This window comes from Ranitomeya imitator, chromosome 2, assembly GCF_032444005.1.
Source record: "Ranitomeya imitator isolate aRanImi1 chromosome 2, aRanImi1.pri, whole genome shotgun sequence".
NCBI classification, from domain to species: domain Eukaryota; kingdom Metazoa; phylum Chordata; class Amphibia; order Anura; family Dendrobatidae; genus Ranitomeya; species Ranitomeya imitator.
The window spans coordinates 752,103,837-752,126,956 of record NC_091283.1 but is presented as its reverse complement, the minus strand read 5'-3'; the positions used below and the strand labels follow the sequence as shown (position 1 = coordinate 752,126,956).

The following is a 23,120-nucleotide window of genomic DNA, read 5'->3' as shown; positions in this document are numbered from 1 at the left end:
TGACATTGATCCAAAACACACATCTCTTGCGTTTCTGGAGAAAAACAAGGTGAAAGTTAATTTTATGTCGCCTAGTATGGATAGGACTACAAGTCCCAGACAACACAAAACTAAAACTGTTGCCCCACGTCACTCGCAATGAGAGTGTGGTGCCACCTGGCGACAGAAGAAGAGGCAGGCACTGATGCAGATGTCACAAAATTGTGAAGTTATTATGATACTTAGTTATTATGGTACTTTTTCCCCTTTAACCCCTTTACAACCTTGCAAGTATAGGTACAACCAAGGTTGTCTCCCTGCATTTGATGCGGACTTCGGCACTGAGCCCGAATATTTGCCTGCATATGACAGCTGATTTAATCAGCTGTCATATTCCCCTAACAGGAGTGGGTGGATCCGCGATCCACCTGTGGCTGTTAAAATGTTAAATGCTGCTGTCAATCTCTGACAGTGGCATTTAACTTGTGAAAACCATAAGCGTGTCATAAGACATGACCATCTGTGCCCCTGTCACATGATCTCAGGGCGCTGATGGGTTGTCATAACAGTCGGGGGTCTGCAGAAGATCCCCATGGCTATTATTGCAAATCTCCCATGAACGTCAGACCGAGGCCAGCGTTTCTAGGAGATCATGATTTATTTTACACATCGCAGTTGCTATGTGATGAGTTGCTATGTGTAACGCAGGCAGTCAGACGATAGCAGCTTCAAATCTCTTAAGGAGGCTTTTGAAGCAAGTAAAAAGTAAAAAAAAATGTGTTAAAAAACATGAAAGTTTAAATCACCCTCTTTTACCCCATTCAAAAGCATCAGCTCGGCACATAAAAAATAAGCCCTCAACCAGCCCGAGATCACCAAAAATGGTGGAATTGCACTTCTTTTTTAATTTCACCGCACTGGGAATTTTTTCCCCTTTGTCTAGTATATTATATGGTAAAATCAATGGTGTCATTCAAAAGTACAACTCATTCCCCTAAAAACAAGCCCTCATATCGATGTATTGATGGGAAAATAAAAGAATTATGGCTCTGGGAAGAAGGCGAGCAAAAAAACAAAAATGGAAAATCTGAAGGTGGTGAAGGGATTAAAAATTCATATAATAGGAGAAGTAAAAGAAATTAAGTCTGTCAAGGGTGGGAGAAGACGGTTGCATTGACAATCCAACACAATGAGCAGCACTTTAACACATTTTATAAGTGGTCATAAACTTGTAAATAACTCATGAAAGAATAAAGTTATGTTATAACCAAGCACACCATTGATTTTCTTGTGAAATTCTCAATAAGTTTGATGTGTCACATGACCCTCTTCCCATTGGAAAAAATAAAGTTGTATCCAAAATGGCCGACTTCAAAATGGCCGACATGGTCACCACCCATCTTGAAAAGTTTCCCCCTCCTATATACTAATGTGCCACAAACAGGAAGTTGATTTCACCAACCATTCCCGTTTTATTTAGGTGTATCCATATAAATGGCCCACACTGTACATATCCACATGCCAATTTTTAGTTATTTAATATATGCCTATATTTTTCTTACTTCACTTCTACAAGTTAGACTGTTTAGTGCTGATGCATCACACTCAATTCGGATTACAATTGTAACAAAACAGGTAAAACGTCAATTGGAGTGAATACTTTTGCAAGCCACTGTAACAACTCAATCCGAAAAGTAATCAAAAAATTGTACTATACATTGCCTTAATAACACTGTTATAAAATTCACTTTCAGATCTATCCACCCATTTTCAGAGACACTTTCAGCAGTGGTTTTGTGTGACCCCCACAGGACATACACCCCTATGGATGGTCCATGAATGGGATAATTTCATTGAGGGATATGTTGGTGCTATATAAATTATTACAAATACTCACTTATAATTATCATTATTATAAAAAATCATATAAAAATAATATTTTCTATTACAAATCTTCTATTTTCACTTCCCTTACTATTACTAATGATATTCATTTTGTAGACAATAAAAAGTCATTAAAATGAAGTACATAATTAGCTGAGACCTGATTCACAATAATAATTAAGGTCCTGCCCAGTGATGATTTACAATGCCGAATATAAAAATATATTATCTGAGGATGAGTAAGGCCACAGGGTATGCCGGGAATAAAGGAGGCTGAGACTGGTGTCTCCAAGAGCAGGGTTAGAAAGGCAGTGAATCTTACATAACAGCTCATCATGCTAACAAATGAAAGGTTGCAGAATTAATAGATTCTACAGTAACAATTATTAATAATAATAATAAGACTACAACAGACGTGTAGATAGACACTGAATATCCTAATTGGATAATATGAGTTTTATCAATGTTTCTATGTGAGTAGTAGCCAAAATGAGGCCAAAAAGTGTATTTTCATTATATTTGCTGCACTCTATTCAAAGCAGTCTAAACTCTTACTGATTCTTGGTTCAGAGAAGTTCATTTTGGATAATGTCCATGCATTCACTACTTTGGATATCTAGTTACTTAATGCAAAGTACTAAGCAGTCTATATATTACTGTATATCATAGATTTTATGAATTATATTACTTGGGCAGTTTTATAGATTTTCATGTGCACACATCCAGTATTTGTAAGCCAAAACCAGGAGTGGAACAATCAGAGGAAAAGTATAATAGTGATTGAGGCCTTAAAGGGCCTTATCTGGGACTATTTTATTTTTTACTATGGGCCTAAAAACCAACTACCTGCCTGTTATGCCCGCCGCCAATCTATGCCGAGATAGAGCGGTTACAGACCGCTCCTGATGGCTATTCTGCAACTTCTGCTGATGTCACTTTTGACAAAGCTGCTTCTTCTCTTGCTCTATTGATGGTACATGGCTGCTAATGTCATGCTGATTGACAGCTGACTAACTATGAGGAGCCAGCTGTCAATCAGCATGACGATGGCAGTCATGACCCGTTGACAGAGCAGCCAGGAAGAGGAAGAGCTGTTTGTTGATGTGAATGTAGCGCTGCAAGGAGCGGTAGATGTGATAGAGGCACTGTTTTCTTAAGTTTACGCCCCGGCACGCTACATGAAAGAGTGAGTCCTGGCTGGGTGTTGGTGCTGTGAGGGCCTTGCGCCCGTGTAGGCCACCTGTGACCAGTGGTGTTGACCAGCCAGGACCATATGTATTAGAGTTCAAAACAGGAGACTCCTGTTCATAACACAGTGTTTACTGAATGGAAACTTCATAAGGGGTACAAGGGGTAGAGGGAACAAAGTCTTATGGATGTTTCCTTCTCAGTGAAAAGCATTTTCACACACATATCCTTCCACTGTAGTCTACTTCAGGGCCAGTGAAGAACACTGGTTCGCCCTACTTGGTCACAGCCTAGCTTCCCCTATTGGTGCCCTGGATCTACCTCTCGGGACCACCTGCTAGTCCCACGAACTCAGTCCTGTTTAGGTCCGTTATCTTCAGCATTTAGCAAGCTCAAGGTTTGTCATCACATGTCATCCTGTCCAAGGACCCCTTTAAGATGGAAGGCCACTCTGTCTCTTTGGTCAGTTCCAGGTCGTACAACTCCCTTATCCCTTAATCTCCTTTTCCTGTAGTTTGCCCAAAACGGCAGCACTGCTTACAGACACTTCCTACTTGTACTTGTACTTGATCTTGTCCCTAACTATCTACAAGAAGTAGTCACTTGCCCTAGCATTAAGCTCTACCCACTATGGGGTAGTCCCGGACATGAGATCCTACCTTACCCTAATGTCGCTACCTAACCTATGTCTTACTCTTTTCTATCCCATACTGTACATTATGTGTTACATTACTTATACATATTACATAAGCAAACATATCACATGGCTCAATATATACAGAAGAAGCATGACACCATGTACATTATATAATAAACATGACGCGATTGGGGTCTTCGGAGGTATGAACGTGACAGCCGTTGTCCATCACCCTTAAATGAAGTTACTTACCTGTTAGTTATAAGGCTCATTGAAAACAAATAAAATAGTCATGGAAAACCCCTTTAATACCTTAACGACTGCCAATATGTCTTTTAACGGCGGCAGTTAAGAGTATCTCCGTGATTCACCAAATTAAAAAAAAATCACACATTTAAAAATGAATTTCTCTCCCCTTTGATATGATCAAACATTTCAGAGAAGAAAATGAAGGGGCATGCGCAGTGCACCTGCCGAGATCTGCCCTCCAGTACCCAGCAGCAATAGGGAATTTTTCCTGTTGGTTAATTTTGATCACTGTGATAGACCCTACCACAGTGATCATAATTAAAAAAAATACTACATGAAACCCCCCTTTGTCACCCCCTTAGTTAGATAAAAATTACAAAATGAAAAAATTTAATTTTTTTCGATTCTTTGCAGTTAGGGTTGGGTTTAGGGTTAGGGTTGGGGATAGGGTTAGGGTTGTGTTAGGGTCAAGGTTAGGGTTGTGTTAGGAATAGGAGTTAGGGTTATGTTAAGGTTGGAGTTAGACATTTTTTGGGGGGATGAGAGAAATTGCTCGCTACTCGAGTTTGCAATGGTTGCTTGTTTATGAACGGAGTATCGCGGATCTCCGCATTTTTTTTGCAGTGTCTAACAGCCGCAAAACATGCGGAGCAGGGACTTGAGCATGTCACTCGAGCACCCACGATATTTGGTGCATAGCCGAGCACCTGATGCATACTGGAGTAGCGAGCACTTGCGCTCAACACTAATGACGACATATTCAATATGGCGACCTAATGTTATCAAATTCTGTGTCGTACCTGTGGGTTCTAAATGCTCACTATACCCTGGATAAAATCCTTGAGGTGTGTGTGGTTTCCAAAATGGTGTCACTTGTGGGGGATTTTCACTGTTTAGGCACATCAGGGGCTCTCCAAATGCGACATGGCATTTGATCTCGATTCCAGCCAATTTTGCGTTGAAAGAGTAAAACAGTGCTCCTTCCTTTCCGAGCTCTGCCATGCCCCCATATGGGGTATACTCAGGAGAAATTGCACAACACATTTTGTCATCCATTTTCTCTTGTTACCCGTATAAAAACAAAAAAAGTTTTCGTCTAAAGTAAATTTTTGGTGAAAAAAATTAAATGCTCATTTTTTCTTTCCACATTGCTTCAGTTCCTGTGAAGCACCTGAAGGGTTAATAAACTTCTTGAATGTGTTTTTGAGCACCTTGAGGGGTGCCGTTTTTAGAATGGTATCACATTTTAGAATTTTCTGTCATATAAACCCCCCAAAGTAAATGTAATGGGGTCCCTAAAAAAATGGTTTTGCAAATTTTGTTGGAAAAATGAGAAATCGTTGGGTAACTTTTAACCCTTATAACTTTCTAACAAAGAAAAGTTTCCAAAATTGTGCTGATATAAAGTAGACATGTGGTAAATGTTATTTCTTAACTATTTTATGTGAGATAACTCTTTGATTTAAGGGCACAAAAAATTAAAAGTTTGAAAATTGCAAAATGTTATAAATTTTTGCCAAATTTCAGTTTTTTTCATAAATAATCACAAGACATATTGCTGAAATTTTAACATTATCTTGAAGCATAATATGTCATGAAAAAAACAACATAACATGTTTACAAAGGTGCTAAGCTTGGCAAGTGCTGCAGCTCTCCACAGTAGACCCTTTCCAGCACCTCCCATTTGGCATTAATTGTCGACTACACTTATGGATTCATTGCCGCACACAGTGACTTACAGGGAGCCTGTCATCTTGATCTATGCTGCCCAAGTCGCAAGCAGCATGAATCACATATTGGCTATACATTTGCAGCCAGATATATTGTATCCTGTGGCCTTTTAGAGAAAGCTTACTTTGAAAAGACAGCCAGGAACTGTGTCTCGGGTAACTCGTCCTAAAAGCCGGTCCCAGGACACATGGCCCCCAGCTGACCTTGATAGTATCTTTTCTGTTAATGCCGCTATATTATAAAGTAAAACATACCTGGCTGTGTCTGATTCATGTGGCCCATGGTTAAGGCAGCATGAATCTGATGACAGGCTCCCTTTTAGGGTATGTGTCCACGTTCAGGATTACATTCGGATTAGCTGCGGATTGAACGCTGCATACAACCGCAGCGCTCAATCCGCAGCGTCCAGATGTTACAGCATAGTGGAGGGGATTTTATGAAATCCCATCTCTACTATGTGTGCGAACACGCATCCGGCGGCCCTGCGTTTATGGACATGCGGCGCGTCTTTTTAGAGCGCAGCATGTCTGTTCACCTTGCGGTCGCCACAAGGTAAATCACAGGGCCCTATGTATCGGGTGCGGAGATTCCGGATGTATGCAATGATCACATCCGGAATAACCGCGCATACAGGAGGGGGCGGCGTTTTGGGCGGAGTGGGTTTTCGCTCCATTCAAAGCGCCGTCATTACGGACCGTGGACACTCACCCTAAAAGAATGGTGGGTTGGGACACCCGCTTTTTTTCGCAGCATGTGCACTGCAGATTTTGTTTTCCATAGGTTTACATGGTACTGTAAATGCATGGAAAACTGCTGCGAATCTGCAGCGGCCAATCCGCTGCGCATCTGCAGCAAAATCCACAGCGTGTGCACATACCCTCAGCAATCAGTCATTTATTACTTATCCTATGGAAAGGTGATATGTGTCTATTGTGGGGAAAACCTTTTAATTTCCACTATAATTGCCCATTGCTGGAAAACTGAACATTCTCTAATGTTTTAATCCACACAGCTTACAAAGCATTTTTGAGTCCCAGAATACTCTGTTATCATCTTAAAGGGGTTTTACAAGACTGCACATCTCTTTCTTAACCCATTATCTACCAATGACCTTTTTTGGGACGCCTAATCTTTAGCTTCTAGCAACTAAGGTTTTATAATTTTTATAATTAGGTCCAATTTTTTGTGTTGTGTTTGTAAAAATGAATGTTTTCAAAATAGGAAATCATGTCATTGTCATTTTTAATTGAATATTGGGACGCCCTTTTCTGAAAAATCCGTACTTGAAAAAATTTAGCAAATTATGTTTCTGATTCATTAGGACCCAAATCATTAAAAAATCTGTCATTAAAAAAAAAAATGAAAATTGCTAATTTGGCAAGTAATGGGTTTACAGCTGAAGTGTGTAGCAAAAAATAAAAGACATATACTTTCTTCCTGGTTAGGCACCAATTCTCTGTTAGCGGTTTGTCTTCCAGTAGTCCAGTAATGATACTATGTCTCGTGACCACTGCAGACAATCATCATCTACTGTAAATATCGGCTACAGCCAATAGTATTCTATCAGAGCAGATGTCTGCTAAGGCAAAGTACTGGAAGACACGACATTGACTTTAGAGGAAGGGTAATGTATGTTTGGGGACTTTTTATTTCAAGTTGCACACTTTATTTAAGGGCTTGTTCAGTAGTGAAGAACCCATTTAATATCAGGGGAACTCTTTTATGAAGTTGGGTACTAGGCCATTCATTTTAAAGACTTGTATCATCTCGTCATTAACCAATGGCATATTGTCGGGCATACCATAATTTTATGACCAGTAGGTATTTGACATCTGTGATGGCGGAAACAAACATCATGTATGGGCTAGCAAAACGAAACCGTATCATCTCAGATACATCTGTGCTATTCATGTCAATGGTGAATATACAAGAACACTTCATAAAGTAACCATCAAAGCAATGTAATGATAGGTGATAATGTAACTCTACCAAAAGACGAGGACCTCCTGATTCACAATTCCCTAATTAGATATATTAGTGGGAACACTTACTTAACCCTTTTCCACTTACAGAAAGGGTAGACAAATAAATAATTAGCACAAAAGTAAGCAATCAAGGCTGCAAGTTTGTAAGAAATGACTACGTAACTATTCATCATGAACTTTAAAAAAAAAAAGGCAATACTCCACCGTTTGTGAAAACAGATGCAAATATTATAGATGATTGTGATAGATGAAATATAGAAGCATCTATTACACTAACTTTGGAGAGCTTTCCTATTTTTTCTATTGTACGTTATCTCACATGCAGAATCGCACGTTCACTTTTAAATATGGTGAATCCTGAGAAAACCACTAGATGGCACTGTAATAATATCACTATTATAGATATAGCTGAGATTGAACACTATGGAAGCAATGGAAAATGCTGAGAGCAGAAGAACAGATGTACTGATCTCTTCCAATTTACATAAGACAAGTATTTGGGAAATGCAGCGAAGACTATATTGTGAGCTCATGTACCGGTAATAGGGATAGTACAAAGAAATTCTATAGGATAAACATTTAGTTGTCAATGTGCTGGACAGTAAGGTTGGGAAGGGGAATGCACAGGCAGAAGAGGGCCCCTATGGATGAACTGTATAGGGCCAATAACTCATTATAATCCTCCATGTCTGTGAAAGAAGCTGCTTTGGAGTTGGATGTGGGCTCCCTTACCTTTCGGGCCAGTTGCACAGGTTACACCTGTGAGGCTGGGGCTAGCCCGTAGAATGTAAGTCCGCAAGTACAGGGTCCTCTCCCCTCTGTACCAGTCTGTCACTGTAAATTTGTTTACTGTAAATGATATCTATAGCCCTGTATGTAACCCCTTTCTCATGTACAGTACCATGAAATTAATGGTGCTATATAAATAATAATAATAGACGATCTTTGCACATACAAAGATCACTCTGTAAAGCAACTCACACTTATTGCAAAGTACTTTAGTTACAAAAATGCCACACTTTATTTGGTCACATTCACACAGGCTAATGCTAATGGAAACTAAAACCTCCCTTAATTCACTTCTCATCTGAGAATAACGTCTGACCACCAATAGCCCACATTGTCTAACCAGTTTAAGCCTGATTTTGTCATAATTTGCATTGTGTGAAAAGTCACATTTCACTTTTTTCAAAAATTCTGCCAAATTTACTATGCAAATTGCCTCTTCAGAGCAGAAAAGGACTATATAGCACCACCTGTTGGAAGCAGCGATCCTACAAGTCACTATCGACCCTTTAACAAGCCTTGCAATATGACTTAGGATAAAAGCCAAATCAGAATCTCAACTGGAAGACATGGTGTTTCGGGGTACCGCCCCTCAACAGTGCAAAGTATGAGATCTGCCAAATTTACAACATTTATTATTTAAATTTAAAAAACAATCTGGTAAGGAAAGAGGGATGGTCCAGCTTTAAAGGTAATCTGCTAGCAGCTTTTTGCTATGTAATCTGAAGACAGCAGGATATAGAGGCTGAAACACAGATTTCATCAATGTGTCACTTTTTTGGCTGTGTGCTGTTGTTTACTCACAATGTAGGTTTTATCACTATGAGATTATCACTGCCTGGACTATAGCTCACAAGAGTCCGACACTGACCACGCCTCCTCCTGTGATCCTGAGTGCCAATATACAATGTACACAGAACGCTAACCCCGCCCACACCACAGCTTTCTGTGCTCTGCTACATGCTACATCTAAAAACTCTGATTGTATCACAACTGCTGCACCCAGGAAACTGGCATCAGGGTCTCTTTTACTACATTATGCTGCTCTCAGATGAGGTAGCAAAACCTGGTGATATATTTCCTTTAAATATACTTTTTCCCTTGTGTTCTAAAAGCAATGCTTTTAAAAAGGAGTAAATTAGCAGCCAAAATATTTGCTTGCTTATACCAGGAATAAAAATAGTTTTAGACAGAAAATGACACTTGCAGATTCATCAAGAGTAGTACATCTCTAATAAACCAGTTATAATTATCACCAACCTCCCTCTCCAATTTCACATCTGCAAAATCCATTATTATGAAAGGGTTTTTCTAATTTCATCTCTCCTCACACCATCTACATGCCTGTTCTAAAAATGATAAAATTGTCTGGGACTCACCCTCCCCAGATTCAGCGCTGTCTCCGCCACTGGTCCAATCATTGCATAGTTTACTGGCATGTCAAGAGTGCTGCAGCCAATCACTGGGCTCAGCAACTCTGCCAATGAAGTTGACATGAATCACTGAGCCCAATGATTAGTTGCAGCGTTGTTGACCTGACAACACCATAGGAGCTGGTAAACAGTGATTAGAGCACTGGTGACAATGAAGAGCTGAACCTGGAATCGATGAGAAATAAGGGTACCGTCACACAGTGCAATTTTCATCGCTACGACGGTACGATCCGTGACGCTCCAGCATCGTAACAATATTGCTCCAGCGTCGTAGACTGCTGTCACACTTTGCAATCTACGACACTGGAGCGATAATTTCATGACGTATGTGCAATGTAGAAGCCGTTGGTTACTATGCGCACATCGTATATGATATATGTTACACCATGCAATCATGCCGCCACAGCGGGACACTAGACGACGAAAGAAAGTTTCAAACGATCTGCTACGACGTACGATTCTCAGCGGGGTCCCTGATCGCAGGAGCGTGTCAGACACTGCGATCTCGTAACTATATCGCTCGAACGTCACGAATCGTGCCGTCGTAGCGATCAAAATTGCACTGTGTGACGGTACCCTAAATGGAAGGAGGGAACAGGAAAGGGAGGCAGTGAGTTGGATAGAGTTAGGGAAGAAAGGAAAGAAGTTTGTTAGGGAGTTGGATGGAAGGAAGGGCGGAAGGAAGGAGGGAAGGTAGGAAGGAAGGAAAGAAAGAAGGAAAGAAGGAAGGAGGGAAGGAAGGAAGAATCAAATTAAATTAGAATCAGAAGGAAGGAAGGGTCAAAGTAAATTAGAATCAGTTTCCAACACCCACAATTAAGCTTGCCAAGAATCAAAGATTAGAACCAACTGGTTATTCTGAATCAGGTGGTAGACCTTTGGTCTAAGGTTCAACTAATGCCTTCAACAACCTTTGGTCTAAGGTTCAACTAATGCCTTCAACAACCTTTGGTCTAAGGTTCAACTAATGCCTTCAACAACCTTTGGTCTAAGGTTCAACTAATGCCTTCAACAACCTTTCGTCTAAGGTTCAACTAATGCCTTCAACAACCTTTGGTCTAAGGTTCAACTAATGCCTTCAACAACCTTTGGTCTAAGGTTCAACTAACGCCTTCAACAACCTTTGGTCTAAGGTTCAACTAATGCCTTCAACAGCCCTACACTGTATATTGTGTAACTGCCGCATATAATTGAGTGGTCTGTCAATAATAATTTCAGAATGAAATCTACAATATAGATGTTATATCGGGTTCACCATGATCAGGAACAGTCAAAGCTAAATCTAGGTCTCTTGGATTACTCACCACTGTGCTCCTGCCCTTTGCAGCTGTGATCATGTTGAGGTGTTCCAGAGTCAGAGAGAGAGAGGGCAGGACTACGAGCCTCCGAGTCTGTCAGAAGGTTGAAATCCATGAGGCAGCACAAAATGACAACTGAAAAAGAACAGGACATCATTGTATTAAGTGGATAATACATGATAGAGTCAAACTAGTAAGAGTGAACATTCTACCTGCCAACTTCCCTGAAATGGGAAACTACTAATATGCAAATATAAAGCTGTCTATATAGTAAAAGGAACAGCAAAGGTGCTTCCGATACTACATGATGATAATGTGAGTGATTACCAGTGATAGATCAAGGCTCCTGGAGCTAATTGGACTCTGCTCAGTTCAAACTGGAGGTTCAGCCTACAGCATCATGTACAGTAGATATAAAAAGTATAGAGATCCTTGTTAAAAAGTCAAATTTTCGGCATGTAAGAAAAATCATACCAACAAGAATCATTTTAGATTTTTTTTTTCCACCTTTAATGACAACCGTAATGTGTACAAATCCATTGAGAAACAAACTGAAATCATTTTCAGGAGGGAAATAAAAATAACAAAATTAAAATAATGTGGTTGCATAAGTGTGAACACTCTCTTATAATTGTGGTTGTGCTCAAAATTAGTCAATCATATTTAAACTCATACTATTCAGTACACAGCTGTCATTATTTAATGTGATTCTCATTAACCCGATATAAAGGTTAGGTTTTAGTAGGATTTTCCTGACATTTTCTTAGTTGCATTTTACAGCAAAAGCCATGGTCCATAAACAGCTTACAACACAGCAAAGGGATCTCATTGTTGAGAGTAATCAGTTACCAGAAGGATACAAAAAATGGCCAAGGCTTTAGCTAAACCATCGGACACTGTGAAGATGGTCATCAAAAATTGATTTAATTGTGGTACAACAGTTACATTACCTAGAACTGTAAACAGGAATAATTGATGTGCACACGGAGTGAGGTGCTGGTGGGCATGATGTGGGATCACAGTAGCATAAATGGAAAAACACACTTTTTCTTCAAAAATGCAAACACTTTTATTTATTGCAAATGCAAACATGAGTAGAAATCAAGGTACAGGAAGATAATGCGACAATAATCCTGTTTTAACATTTCGACCCTTTCTGTGTCTTGTTCACAATGTTTCTTGTACTATTGTAGAAATGAGGTGCTCCCACACCTTTGAATGGCTCAAGCCAGATGGGAAAAAAATGGACACACAGATGATAATCAAAAGAAAATTTGAAAAAAAGTCTGAGTTTTTGGATGAAACTTGGACTAGTTTTCGTATGCTCCTCTGCAGTGGCATATATTGTGTGCATATTTTTGCTACCACATTATTTTATTTCTATAGTTTTCTTTTTCCATCGGAAAAAAACTCAACTGAATTGTACAGTTTATAGATGACATCAAAGGTGGAAAAAGTTCTGAAATTATTCTTCTTGGTATGATTTTCTTTTTTACGTGACAAAGACTTTATAGGGGTATGTAGATTTTTTTGTATCCACGGTATATAGAATGCAAGGTAATATAAAAAAAATTATTATAGCAAAAAATTATCCCTACAAACTAATTTTTGTCTTTTTGATACACATTATACAAATTATAAATAAGTTTGATTTTTAAATGAATTATCTAATTGTGCTCATATTTTGTTTTTAACTTTCTAACAAAGGTAAAGAAATGAAATATGTATTTAAAAAGTTATAGGCACTACAGGGTTAAATATTCTGCTCCACTAGGCTACTGGACACATAGATTCCCCGATGTACTGCCAGCCTAGTGTGGTTTCTTGGCTTGGAAACTCCCCTGGCAGATTGCAGACTCACTCTAAACCCTGGACCTCACTAGCCTATAAATCAAAGATTATCTAGCAGGCTTCTATTTAGAGCTCTCCGGGAGAGCAAGGCCTCTTCTTTTATAGGTGACATTCAGACTGAAATAGCAACATTATGAGCAAAATACGTAATGGAGATCTGAAGATGCGGCTATGTCTTTATCCAAGGGCAGTTAACACCTCTCCCAAGCATCAGGATCTCATTTCTCTCCCATCCTTCTTGTCAAGATCTAGGTTTTCCACCTTCGCCACAATAAAGCTGCCATGGACTACGAACGCCCGATGTAGAAGTTTGTTCTTGTTATTCACATATAGGAAAATGCCTTTTGTTCATGTGGAACAAGTGTTAAATATTTCAAATTTTATTTTTTGTTTGTTTTTACTTTTTTTGTTGAAGATAATGTTTGGCTATGTTCACGTGTTGCTTTTTTCTGCAGCCAAAAACTGATCTTTTGGCAGTAAAAAAGTTGAAGTCAACACACATGTTTTGCTGTTTTTCTTGCACGTTTTTGTTACATTTTTTTTTCTGCGTTTCTCAGGATACCAAAGTTCAACTACCTTGCAATACAAGGAGTTATGCCACCAATGCAAGATGTACAATATGCAAAGCCATAAAACATTATTGGAAAAAAGAGCAAATTTATCAAATTAATTAGTCGAAAAAAATAATATCTGTAAAAATGGTGAATATTCGGAACAAAAAAAGTTGGATTTATGAATGAAGAGCAGCCGTGAACTAAGGTGACATGAGTTCATGAAAAAATAACAATTGCAAATGTAAAAGCAGTGGGGTAAGTTAAATTGGTTGGGCGTTGTTTACTTTTCACACATTGTTAACTTTCAGACATTGATAGGACATTGAGTTGGTAAGGCATTGTTTACTATAACCCATATTACTTATTTAATTAAACTGCACTAATTTTAACATACTGGCTCATGTGAAGACACAACACATAATGTTTTAAACGTGGGAAAATCACAAAACTAAATGGGTTTCATATCCTGCAGTATCCGTATTTTCACTAAAACTGCTGCAAGAAATGATAGCAGCTTTTTTTGCTTCATTTTTGCTTATTTTTAGCACTTACACATTGCCTTCTATGGGTGGAAAAATGCTGAATTAACCTGCTGCAGTTTTCAAAAGCGCAGCAGTTTTCCAATACAGTCAGTAAAAACACAAGCTTGTGCATGAGATTTCTAAAATATCGTAGATTTTGCTATTACTGTAAAAAAAAAGCAGCTTTTCATTTACATAAAATAGAAGCAAAAACGCAACATGTGAACATTGCCTTTATACCACAAACAAGACCCCTAACCTTTCAACCCTCATCTCTATTTAAAGACGTCCTCAATCACTTATCTTACCAAATCAGTAAGAAGAAAATAGCTATTAGAGAACTCACAGGTGAACATTACAATAATGTCACAAAAAGTCACTGCCCACCCCTGAAATGGTTACTTGTCTAGTTTCATATTAGCGTTACTGATACAATGTTCCACCAGATCTCTGGTCTGGACTGTCTAATGAGAACCCCAACCAGTCATTAACTGAGGAGGGATCAGGTGACCTCACCCCAAAGAAACGCAATGCCCGTGCAATGAGGACTTGGATTATTTGGATGCCGAGTAGTTTAGGTTGCCTTTCTGGACTCCAATATTATACTGTTTTTAATGCATTTCAGATTCTTTTCTATTTTAAAGACCAAACACGGAATGCACATACATCTATTATAGCCAAAATTTGTAAGTGACAGCAGACTGCAGTACAAAGCTGGTAATTTCAGTCTTAGGCTGGGGTCACACTTGTGAGCAGGGGCGGATTATCAGAGGGTCAATATGGGCGGTAGCCCAGGGCCCAGTGGTCTGGGGGGGCCCTGGGCTACCGCACATATTAACCCTCTGATAATCGTCTGTGAGACTGTGAATGCCCGCCGGGCGGCGTTTATGTGCCCCCGGACCCGGTGGGCAGAGAGAGGGGGCCCGCATTGGGCCCCTTCTCATCTGCTCACCGGGCCCTTTCCGGCGTTGCGGCGGTTTCCTATTGATGTGCGGGCGCGCGTCCGCACATCAATAGTTAACAACAACAGCCGCCAGCCAATTGGAGGCTGGCAGCTGAAGTCGGCCGCAGCACACACGTCGCCGGCGTCTGACGTCATTGTCAGTCGCCAGCGAGTGTGCGCTGCTGCAGGGAGCTCGCCGCCTGGAGCGCGGACAGGTGAGGAGGAGATTGTTTTTTTTTTTTGATCAGTTAAACGGTGGACCGTGGACACACTGGGGGGCAATGCTGGAGGGAGGACACACTGGGGAGCAATGCTGGAGACACTGGGGCAGGTTGGAGGACACACTGGGGGCAATGCTGGAGACACTGGGGCAGGTTGGAGGACACACTGGGGGCAATGCTGGAGGACACACTGGGGGGCAATGCTGGAGGACACACTGGAGGGCAATGCTGGAGACACTGGTGCAGATTGCTGGAGGACACACTGGCGTCAATGCTTGAGACAGTGGGGCAGATTGCTGGAGACAGTGGGGCAGATTGCTGGAGACAGTGGGGCAGATTGCTGGAGACAGATTGCTGGAGACAGTGGGGCAGATTGCTGGAGACATTGGGGCAATGCTGGAGACATTGGGGCAATGCTGGGGACAGTGGGGCAATGCTGGGGACAGTGGGGCAGATTGCTGGAGGACACACTGGGGGGCAATGCTGGAGAACACACTGGGGGGCAATGCTGGAGACAGTGGGGCAGGTTGGAGGACACACTGGGGGCAATGCTGGAGGACATACTGGGACAATGCTGGAGACACTGGGGCAGATTGCTGGAGGACACACTGGGGGGCAATGCTGGAGGACACACTGGGGGGCAATGCTGGAGGACACACTGGGGGGCAATGCTGGACACACTGGGGCAGGTTGGAGGACACACTGGGGGCAATGCTGGAGGACATACTGGGGCAATGCTGGAGACACTGGGGCAGATTGCTGGAGGACACACTGGGGGCAATGCTTGAGACAGTGGGGCACATTGCTGGAGACAGTGGGGCACATTGCTGGAGACAGTGGGGCAGATTGCTGGAGACAGTGGGGCAAATTGCTGGAGACAGTGGGGCAGATTGCTGGAGACAGTGGGGCAGATTGCTGGGGACAGTGGGGCAATGCTGGGGACAGTGGGGCAATGCTGGGGACAGTGGGGCAATGCTGGAGACAGTGGGGCAATGCTGGAGACAGTGGGGCAATGCTGGAGACAGTGGGGCAATGCTGGAGACAGTGGGGCAGATTGCTGGAGGACACACTGGGGGGCAATGCTGGAGACAGTGGGGCAGATTGCTGGAGGACACACTGGGGGGCAATGCTGGAGACAGTGGGGCAGATTGCTGGAGGACACACTGGGGGGCAATGCTGGAGACAGTGGGGCAGATTACTGGAGGACACACTGGGGGGCAATGCTGGAGGACACACTGGGGGGAAATGCTGGAGACACTGGGGCAGATTGGAGGACACACTGGGGGCAGATTGCTGGAGACAGTGGGGCAGATTGCTGGAGACAGTGGGGCAGATTGCTGGAGACAGTGGGGGTAATATGCTGGACACACTGGGGCAGATTGCTGGACACACTGGGGGCAGGACTGGAGGCATGGGCAGAATGTAGACACGGGGCATGATTGGAGACACGGGGTAGAATGAAAGACATGGGGCAGGATTGGATCATGGGGCAGGATGGATACGATGGAGACAGATGGGGCAGGATGGGGAGATCATATTGGATATGGAGCATATGGGGCAGGATGGATACTCATGAGTGCAGGATGGGAGAACATATGGCTGGAGCGAGGAATGAGATACATGGGGTGGGGAATAGTATTACCATAGGGGCTAATTAAGGGATATTATTACTGCAGTGATGTATTTATTTTATTTTTTGAGTATACTGTTTTAAATGGGGGGGCGGTCCTGTTACTGTGCAGAGTGACACTATATCGCCTTTTTCTCTTCATGTGGTGTAATGTAGAAGTTGTGAAAAATTAAGTAATGTGTTCTACAAGCGGAGCTCGAGATAACTGTGTTATTTCCTGCAGAAACGAGTCCTGGCCGGGAGAAATGATGGCAGTCTGTGCTGGATGAAAGATGAAGGACTTCACCTAGAGACGTCACTGGTGAGTCAGTGTTACCTATACACTGACACTATACACTGTATACTATATACAGAGGTCCTGTGTACAATGTCACCAGTGATCACTGTATTACCTCTACACAGACACTGCATACTAAGTACAGATCTCCTGTGAATACTGGCACTAATGGTGATAGTATTGTGTTTTTTTTTTTTGTTTTTTTTTTACTGATCAGTATTGTAGTATTCAGTCACTATGTGGTGGTAATATGTGGTCTGGAAAAGGTGTTGTGGTATTTGTGCCTTGTATGTGCTATTTGGTCACCAAGTGGTAATATGTGGTCTTGACATGGTGCGGTGGTATTTATTCCTTGTATGTGATATTATTCGATCACTGTGGTTGTAATTTGTGGTCTGGTCATGGTGCGGTGGTATTTGTTCCTTGTATGTGATATTATTGGTCAAGATATACCTAAATTGTATTGCAGATTTTAACAAATATTGAATAGGTTACAGTAGAGTAGGGCCCGGCCATTTTTCTGGAATAATCTGGTTCGGGTATATCATGACCCCCGTCACATGACCCCCGTCACATGACCCCCGTCACATGACCCCCGTCACATGACCCCCGTCACATGACCCCCGTCACATGACCCCCGTCACATGACCGGGGGGGCCCACAGTGTGTGAACAGCCCGGGGCCCTGGCTACCCTTAATCCACCCCTGCTTGTGAGTGCAATGTGAGAAACTCGCACAAGTCTCTCACATCAATACCGGGCACTGCCGCCGGCACTCAGGACCAGAGCGTGCAGCTGCATGTATTTCTATGCAGCAGCACACTCCAGTCCTGAGTACCAGCAACAGTGCCGTGTATTGATGTGAGAGACTCGTGCGAGTTTCTCGCATTGCACTCACAAGTGTGACCCTGGCCTTAGAGAGAACAATGTACAGCCAAAGAATGGGTCCTGGCCGTAGTATGCTGGTGGTATCAGTTGGTTCAACAATTAGTTACTGATTGCATTTTGCGAACAAATACATAAATCTTTAATCACCAAAAATACACTGCTCAAAAAATAAAGGGAACACTAAAATCCCACATCCTAGATATCACTGAATGAAATATTCCAGTTGTAAATCTGGAGTTCGAATGATGCTCAAAATCAAAGTGGAAAATTAAAGGGACACTGTCACCTGAATTTGGAGGGAACAATCTTCAGCCATGGAGGCGGGTTTTTGAGTTTTTGATTCACCCTTTCCTTACCCGCTGGCTGCATGCTGGCTGCAATATTGGATTGAAGTTCATTCTCCGTCCTCCGTAGTAAATGCCTTGCGCAGGTGTGTACTATGGAGGGCAGAGAATGAACTTCAATCCAATATTGCAGCCAAGCATGCAGCCAGCAGGTAAGGAAAGGGTGAATCAAAAACCCCAAAACTCCGCCTCCATGGCTGAAGATTGTTCCCTCCAAATTCAGGTGACAGTGTCCCTTTAAGTTACAGGCTGGTCCAACTTCAGTGGAAATGCCTCAAGACAAAGAAATGATGCTCAGTAGTGTGTGTGGCCTCCATGTGCCTGTATGGCCTCCCTACAATGCCTGGGCATGCTCCTGATGATGGTCTCCTCAGGGATCTCCTCCCAGACCTGGACTAAAGCATCCGCCAACTCCTGGACAGTCTGTGGTGCAACGTGACGTTGGTGGATGGTGCGAATCATGATGTCCCAGATGTGTTCAATCGGATTCAGATCTGGGGAACGGGCGGACCAGTCCATAGCTTCAATGCCTTCATCTTGCTGGAACTGCTGACACACTCCAGCCAAATGATGTCTTGCATTGTCCTGCATTAGGAGAAACCCAGGGCCAACCGCACCAGCATATGGTCTCACAAGGGGTCTGAGGATCTCATCTTGGTACCTAATGGCAGTCAGGATACCTCTGTGAGCACATGGAGGGCTGTGCAGCCCTCCAATGAAATGCCACCCCACACCATTACTGACCCACTGCCAGATCGCTCTCCACGTCATCTCCAGACTCTGTCACGTCTGTCACATGTGCTCAGTGTGAACCTGATTTCATCTGTGAAAAGCACATGGTGCCAGTGGCGAATTTGCCAATCCCGGTGTTCTGTGGCAAATGCCAAGCATCCTTCATGGTGTTGGGCTGCAAGCACAACCCTCATCTGTGGATGTTGGACACTCAGACCCTCCTCATGGAGTCAGTTTCTAACCGTTTGTGCCTGCTGGAGGTCATTTTGCAGGGCTCTGGCAGTGCTCCTCCTGTTCCTCCTTACACAAAGGCTGAGGTAGCGGTCTTGCTGCTGGGTTGTTGCCCTCCTACAGCCCCCTCCACATCTCCTGGTGTACTGGCCTGTCTCCTGGTAGCGCCTCCAGCCTCTGGACACTACGCTGATAGACACAGCAAACCTTCTTGCCACAGCTCACATTGATGTGCCATCCTGGATGAGCTGCACTACCTGAGCCACTTGTGTGGGTTGTAGAGTCCGTCTCATGTGAAAGCACAACCAACATTTAAAAGTGACCAAAACATCAGCCAGAAAGCATTGGAACTGAGATGTGGTCTGTGGTCCCCACCTGCAGAACCCCTCCTTTATTGAGTGTGTCTTGATAATTGCCAATAATTTCCATCTGTTGTCTATTCCATTTGCACAACAGCATGTGAAATTGATTGTCAAACAGCGTTGCTTCCTAAGTGAACAGTTTGATTTCACAGAAGTTTGATTTGCTTGGAGTTATAGTCTGTTGTTTAAGTGTTCCCTTTATTTTTTTGAGCAGTGTAGTTATTTGAGCTGTCTATGTCCTTGTTGGGAGTTGGAGGTTGAACACATAATGCTGTGTAACATGAAATTCTCAAGTAGTTCCCCTTAAAAAAACAAATACAATCTCAAACCAATAAAATTGCAGTTCAGCTTTACTCAACACAAGTGAATATACATTGGTACGCAATACATTTTCTTACCAACACCTTTAGAGGCACAATACAACACAGGCAAAATACTTACTGTTTGATGGATAATTTTTTAAACACTGTGGGATAATTCTAAGCAATAAAACTGAAAATAATTTCCGTAGTCCTTTTTCAGGTCTCTAATTTCTCCCACAGGATTCCTACATTCACAGCATCACACATGCAACGGGACTCGGTCCGAGGAAACAATCAGACATGTGAATGGCCCCACAGACTACCATAGGTATGAGCGCTATCCATGGAAAACACGTATAGCACTCATACACAAAAATTGGAGGTCTGAAAGAGGCCTTAGCCTGGGCATCAGTGTTGTCTAAAGCCTAAGCCATTGTGGCGTTTCCAGATACCAGCTCCCGTAGAGTGTCTTTCATATCATGGTAATTAGTCTCTGTCATGTTTTTTCTCACCAATTTTCAAGTTTGCTTCAGCCCTCTAAGTAGTTTGGATACTGTCTATTGGTTTCAGATGTCAGAGCATGCCAAAGATCATAAAGTGCATGGAATTAATGTCAGGACTTTACTGGAGCACATGAGGACATTCGGGTTGTTATTCCGTAATGTTCTCACACTGCACTATTAAAGGGATGTGGGTTAAAGAGCAATGCAATAAGGTCAGTGGTGTGAAAGCATTTTACTTATGTGCCAAGAGACCCTTTAATGCACATATATGGCATAGTTTGAATCTGCAAGTTGACTGTAAAGTATCGCCCACTAATTCATTTCCTACAGAGAACCTAATAAATGCATTTACTCATGGGCAAGTACAAAGTTCATGCCTTGTACAAACTCTATATCCATACAAATGCATAGGGAACTACCATTCCATTAGTTTCATATGGTGGCAACCCAAGGCTTTTTTTTATAAATTCCATGCAATTCTAACAGAAGATATTCATGGCAAGTTCTATTGAATTTTGTATTTATAGAGGTACCAAGATACTCCCCTAGAAGCATTGCTGCTAACTTAGAATATCTCTTGATACAGCACCCCATTAGTGTACGGCGGACATGCCAGGGACGGCGACGTCCTTTGTGCGCTGTCATATAGACTGTATGCACATGATGTGCCATGTGCATGAGCCATGAAGAAGACTATCCTGATGGCCAATAGACTTTACTCAATGGATTTAATTTGCTCTCTTTATCCATTAAAGGGAACCTGTCACCAAGTTTGGTCGATATAAGATATGGCCACCGCCTTTCAGGGCTGATATACAGCATTCTGCATACTGCAGATAAGCCCTCGATCCGACCTGAAAGATAAGAAAAATAACTATTATTATGCTCACCCGGGGGACAGTCCGGTCCGATGAGTGTCACAGTTCCGGGTCCTGTGCCTCCCATCTTCTTGAGATGCCGCTATCCTGTTTGCTTCACCGTTCCCCGGCATCACGCTCCTGCGCAAGTGTACTTATCTGCCCTGTTGAGGGCAAAGTACTGCAGTGCGCAGGCGCCAGGAAAGGTCAGAGAGGCCAAGCGTCTGCGCACTGCACTACTTTGCTCTGCCCTCAACAAGGCAGATAAGTACGCCTGCGCAAGAGTGCGATGCCGGGGAGTCATGAAGAAGCAGGAGGGCAGCGATCATAAGAAGATGGGAGGCGCCGGAGCCGGACTTGCGACACCCATCGGACCGGATCGCCCCCTGGGTGAGTTTAATAAAACTTATTTTTCTTTTCTTTTAGATCGAATCGGGAGCTTTATAGAATGCTGTACATAAGCCCTGAAAGGCGGTGGCCGTATCTTATATCGGCCAAACATGGTGACGGGTTCCCTTTAACTTACCGTATTTATTATACTGCTTATATAACATCATTATGTTATATAAAAGGTTTATTTAGTTTTTGATACGTAGCAAACCTAGATCAGAAAAAGGTTTAACATCACCATTCTATAACCAATTATTTCCAACCAAATTTAGGATCCGTATAACGTGGATTTAGAAATGTGCAGTGTCCGATTTTACATAGAAGAGGATCACGTTTGTGCTTTATTACATGTCGTATATCAAAGAGTCGCAGCATGTCCTATTTAATGACGAAACTCTGAGTTCTCCTAGAAGCTTAATTCCGTTCTTCTGAAAGAAACTTCAGTCTGTGAAAATGAAATTCACTCCGATCCATGCAGCCGCATCATATTATAAGGCATGCACAAGAAGCCATAAGGAGGATCTGCTTTTAGGTAAAGACTCGGAAATCTAAGGTGTCTTTACCTTCAGTAATTTTATGCACTGCATCCAAAATTTTTACAAACATTTATTTATATAAAGTGACCTTGAAGAAAGTGAAAATGTGCCCCCCTATTCTCACAACTGAAGTGATTTGCATATGAAAATCCAACTCTTAACCTCTCCAGAGCACTGGCCAGGCCTCCTGTGCACACAAGGAGGTTTTTTTTTCTCTTTACAGATTTGACTTTTCAAGAGACATAGCCTGACAGGAGATGTATTTACAGTCATTTGTATGCTGTTCTCATGTCCGCATAATTGGAAGTCCAACCTTTGAAGTCAGCAATAGAAGCTGAAGGTTTTGCAGTGCCCAGTATCTGTGTTCAGGGTCTGACATTTCAGGGGTCTCCCTCTTTCTATCTCTTTTTAATGCCTTTGCATGAAGTCCAGAGAGTCCATCTGCCACTGAAACTGCCGTGTTTTTTTTTTTAACCATTGCTTCAAGAATTATGCATAAACTCACATAGAATTAATTCCTGGGATTAAGTCTTGATTAAGATGTGTGTCACTTTGCTGTCTTAGAATTTATTAAAAGCCCTTCTTCACGAGGTGGCAGATGGAATTTCGGCCCAATGTTTGCAGATGATAATTTCACCTCTTCTGCAGCCATTTGCATATGATTGCATCTGTCAAGCACAATTTCCTCTCCTTTAGGAGTGAGCTGCCTTACAGATTTCAGAAGAAATAAAGATTGATTCCCTACAGCGACTCTCTGAGATGTTCAAACAATATTAAGTGTGTCTGAAATAAAACATCCCTTTAGGATC

At 42.2% G+C, this 23,120-nt stretch overlaps 1 protein-coding gene across 1 annotated transcript in view; it reads right to left on the bottom strand.

Annotated features, from left to right (window-relative positions):
- Positions 1-23,120, bottom strand: part of PITX3 (paired like homeodomain 3) — a 211,044-nt gene that overhangs the window by 119,488 nt on the left and 68,436 nt on the right. The window contains exon 2 of the mRNA XM_069753295.1: positions 11,177-11,305. Within this exon, the coding sequence (XP_069609396.1) occupies positions 11,177-11,285 (109 nt within the window). The 5' untranslated portion in view covers positions 11,286-11,305. The remainder of the gene's footprint in view (positions 1-11,176; positions 11,306-23,120) is intronic.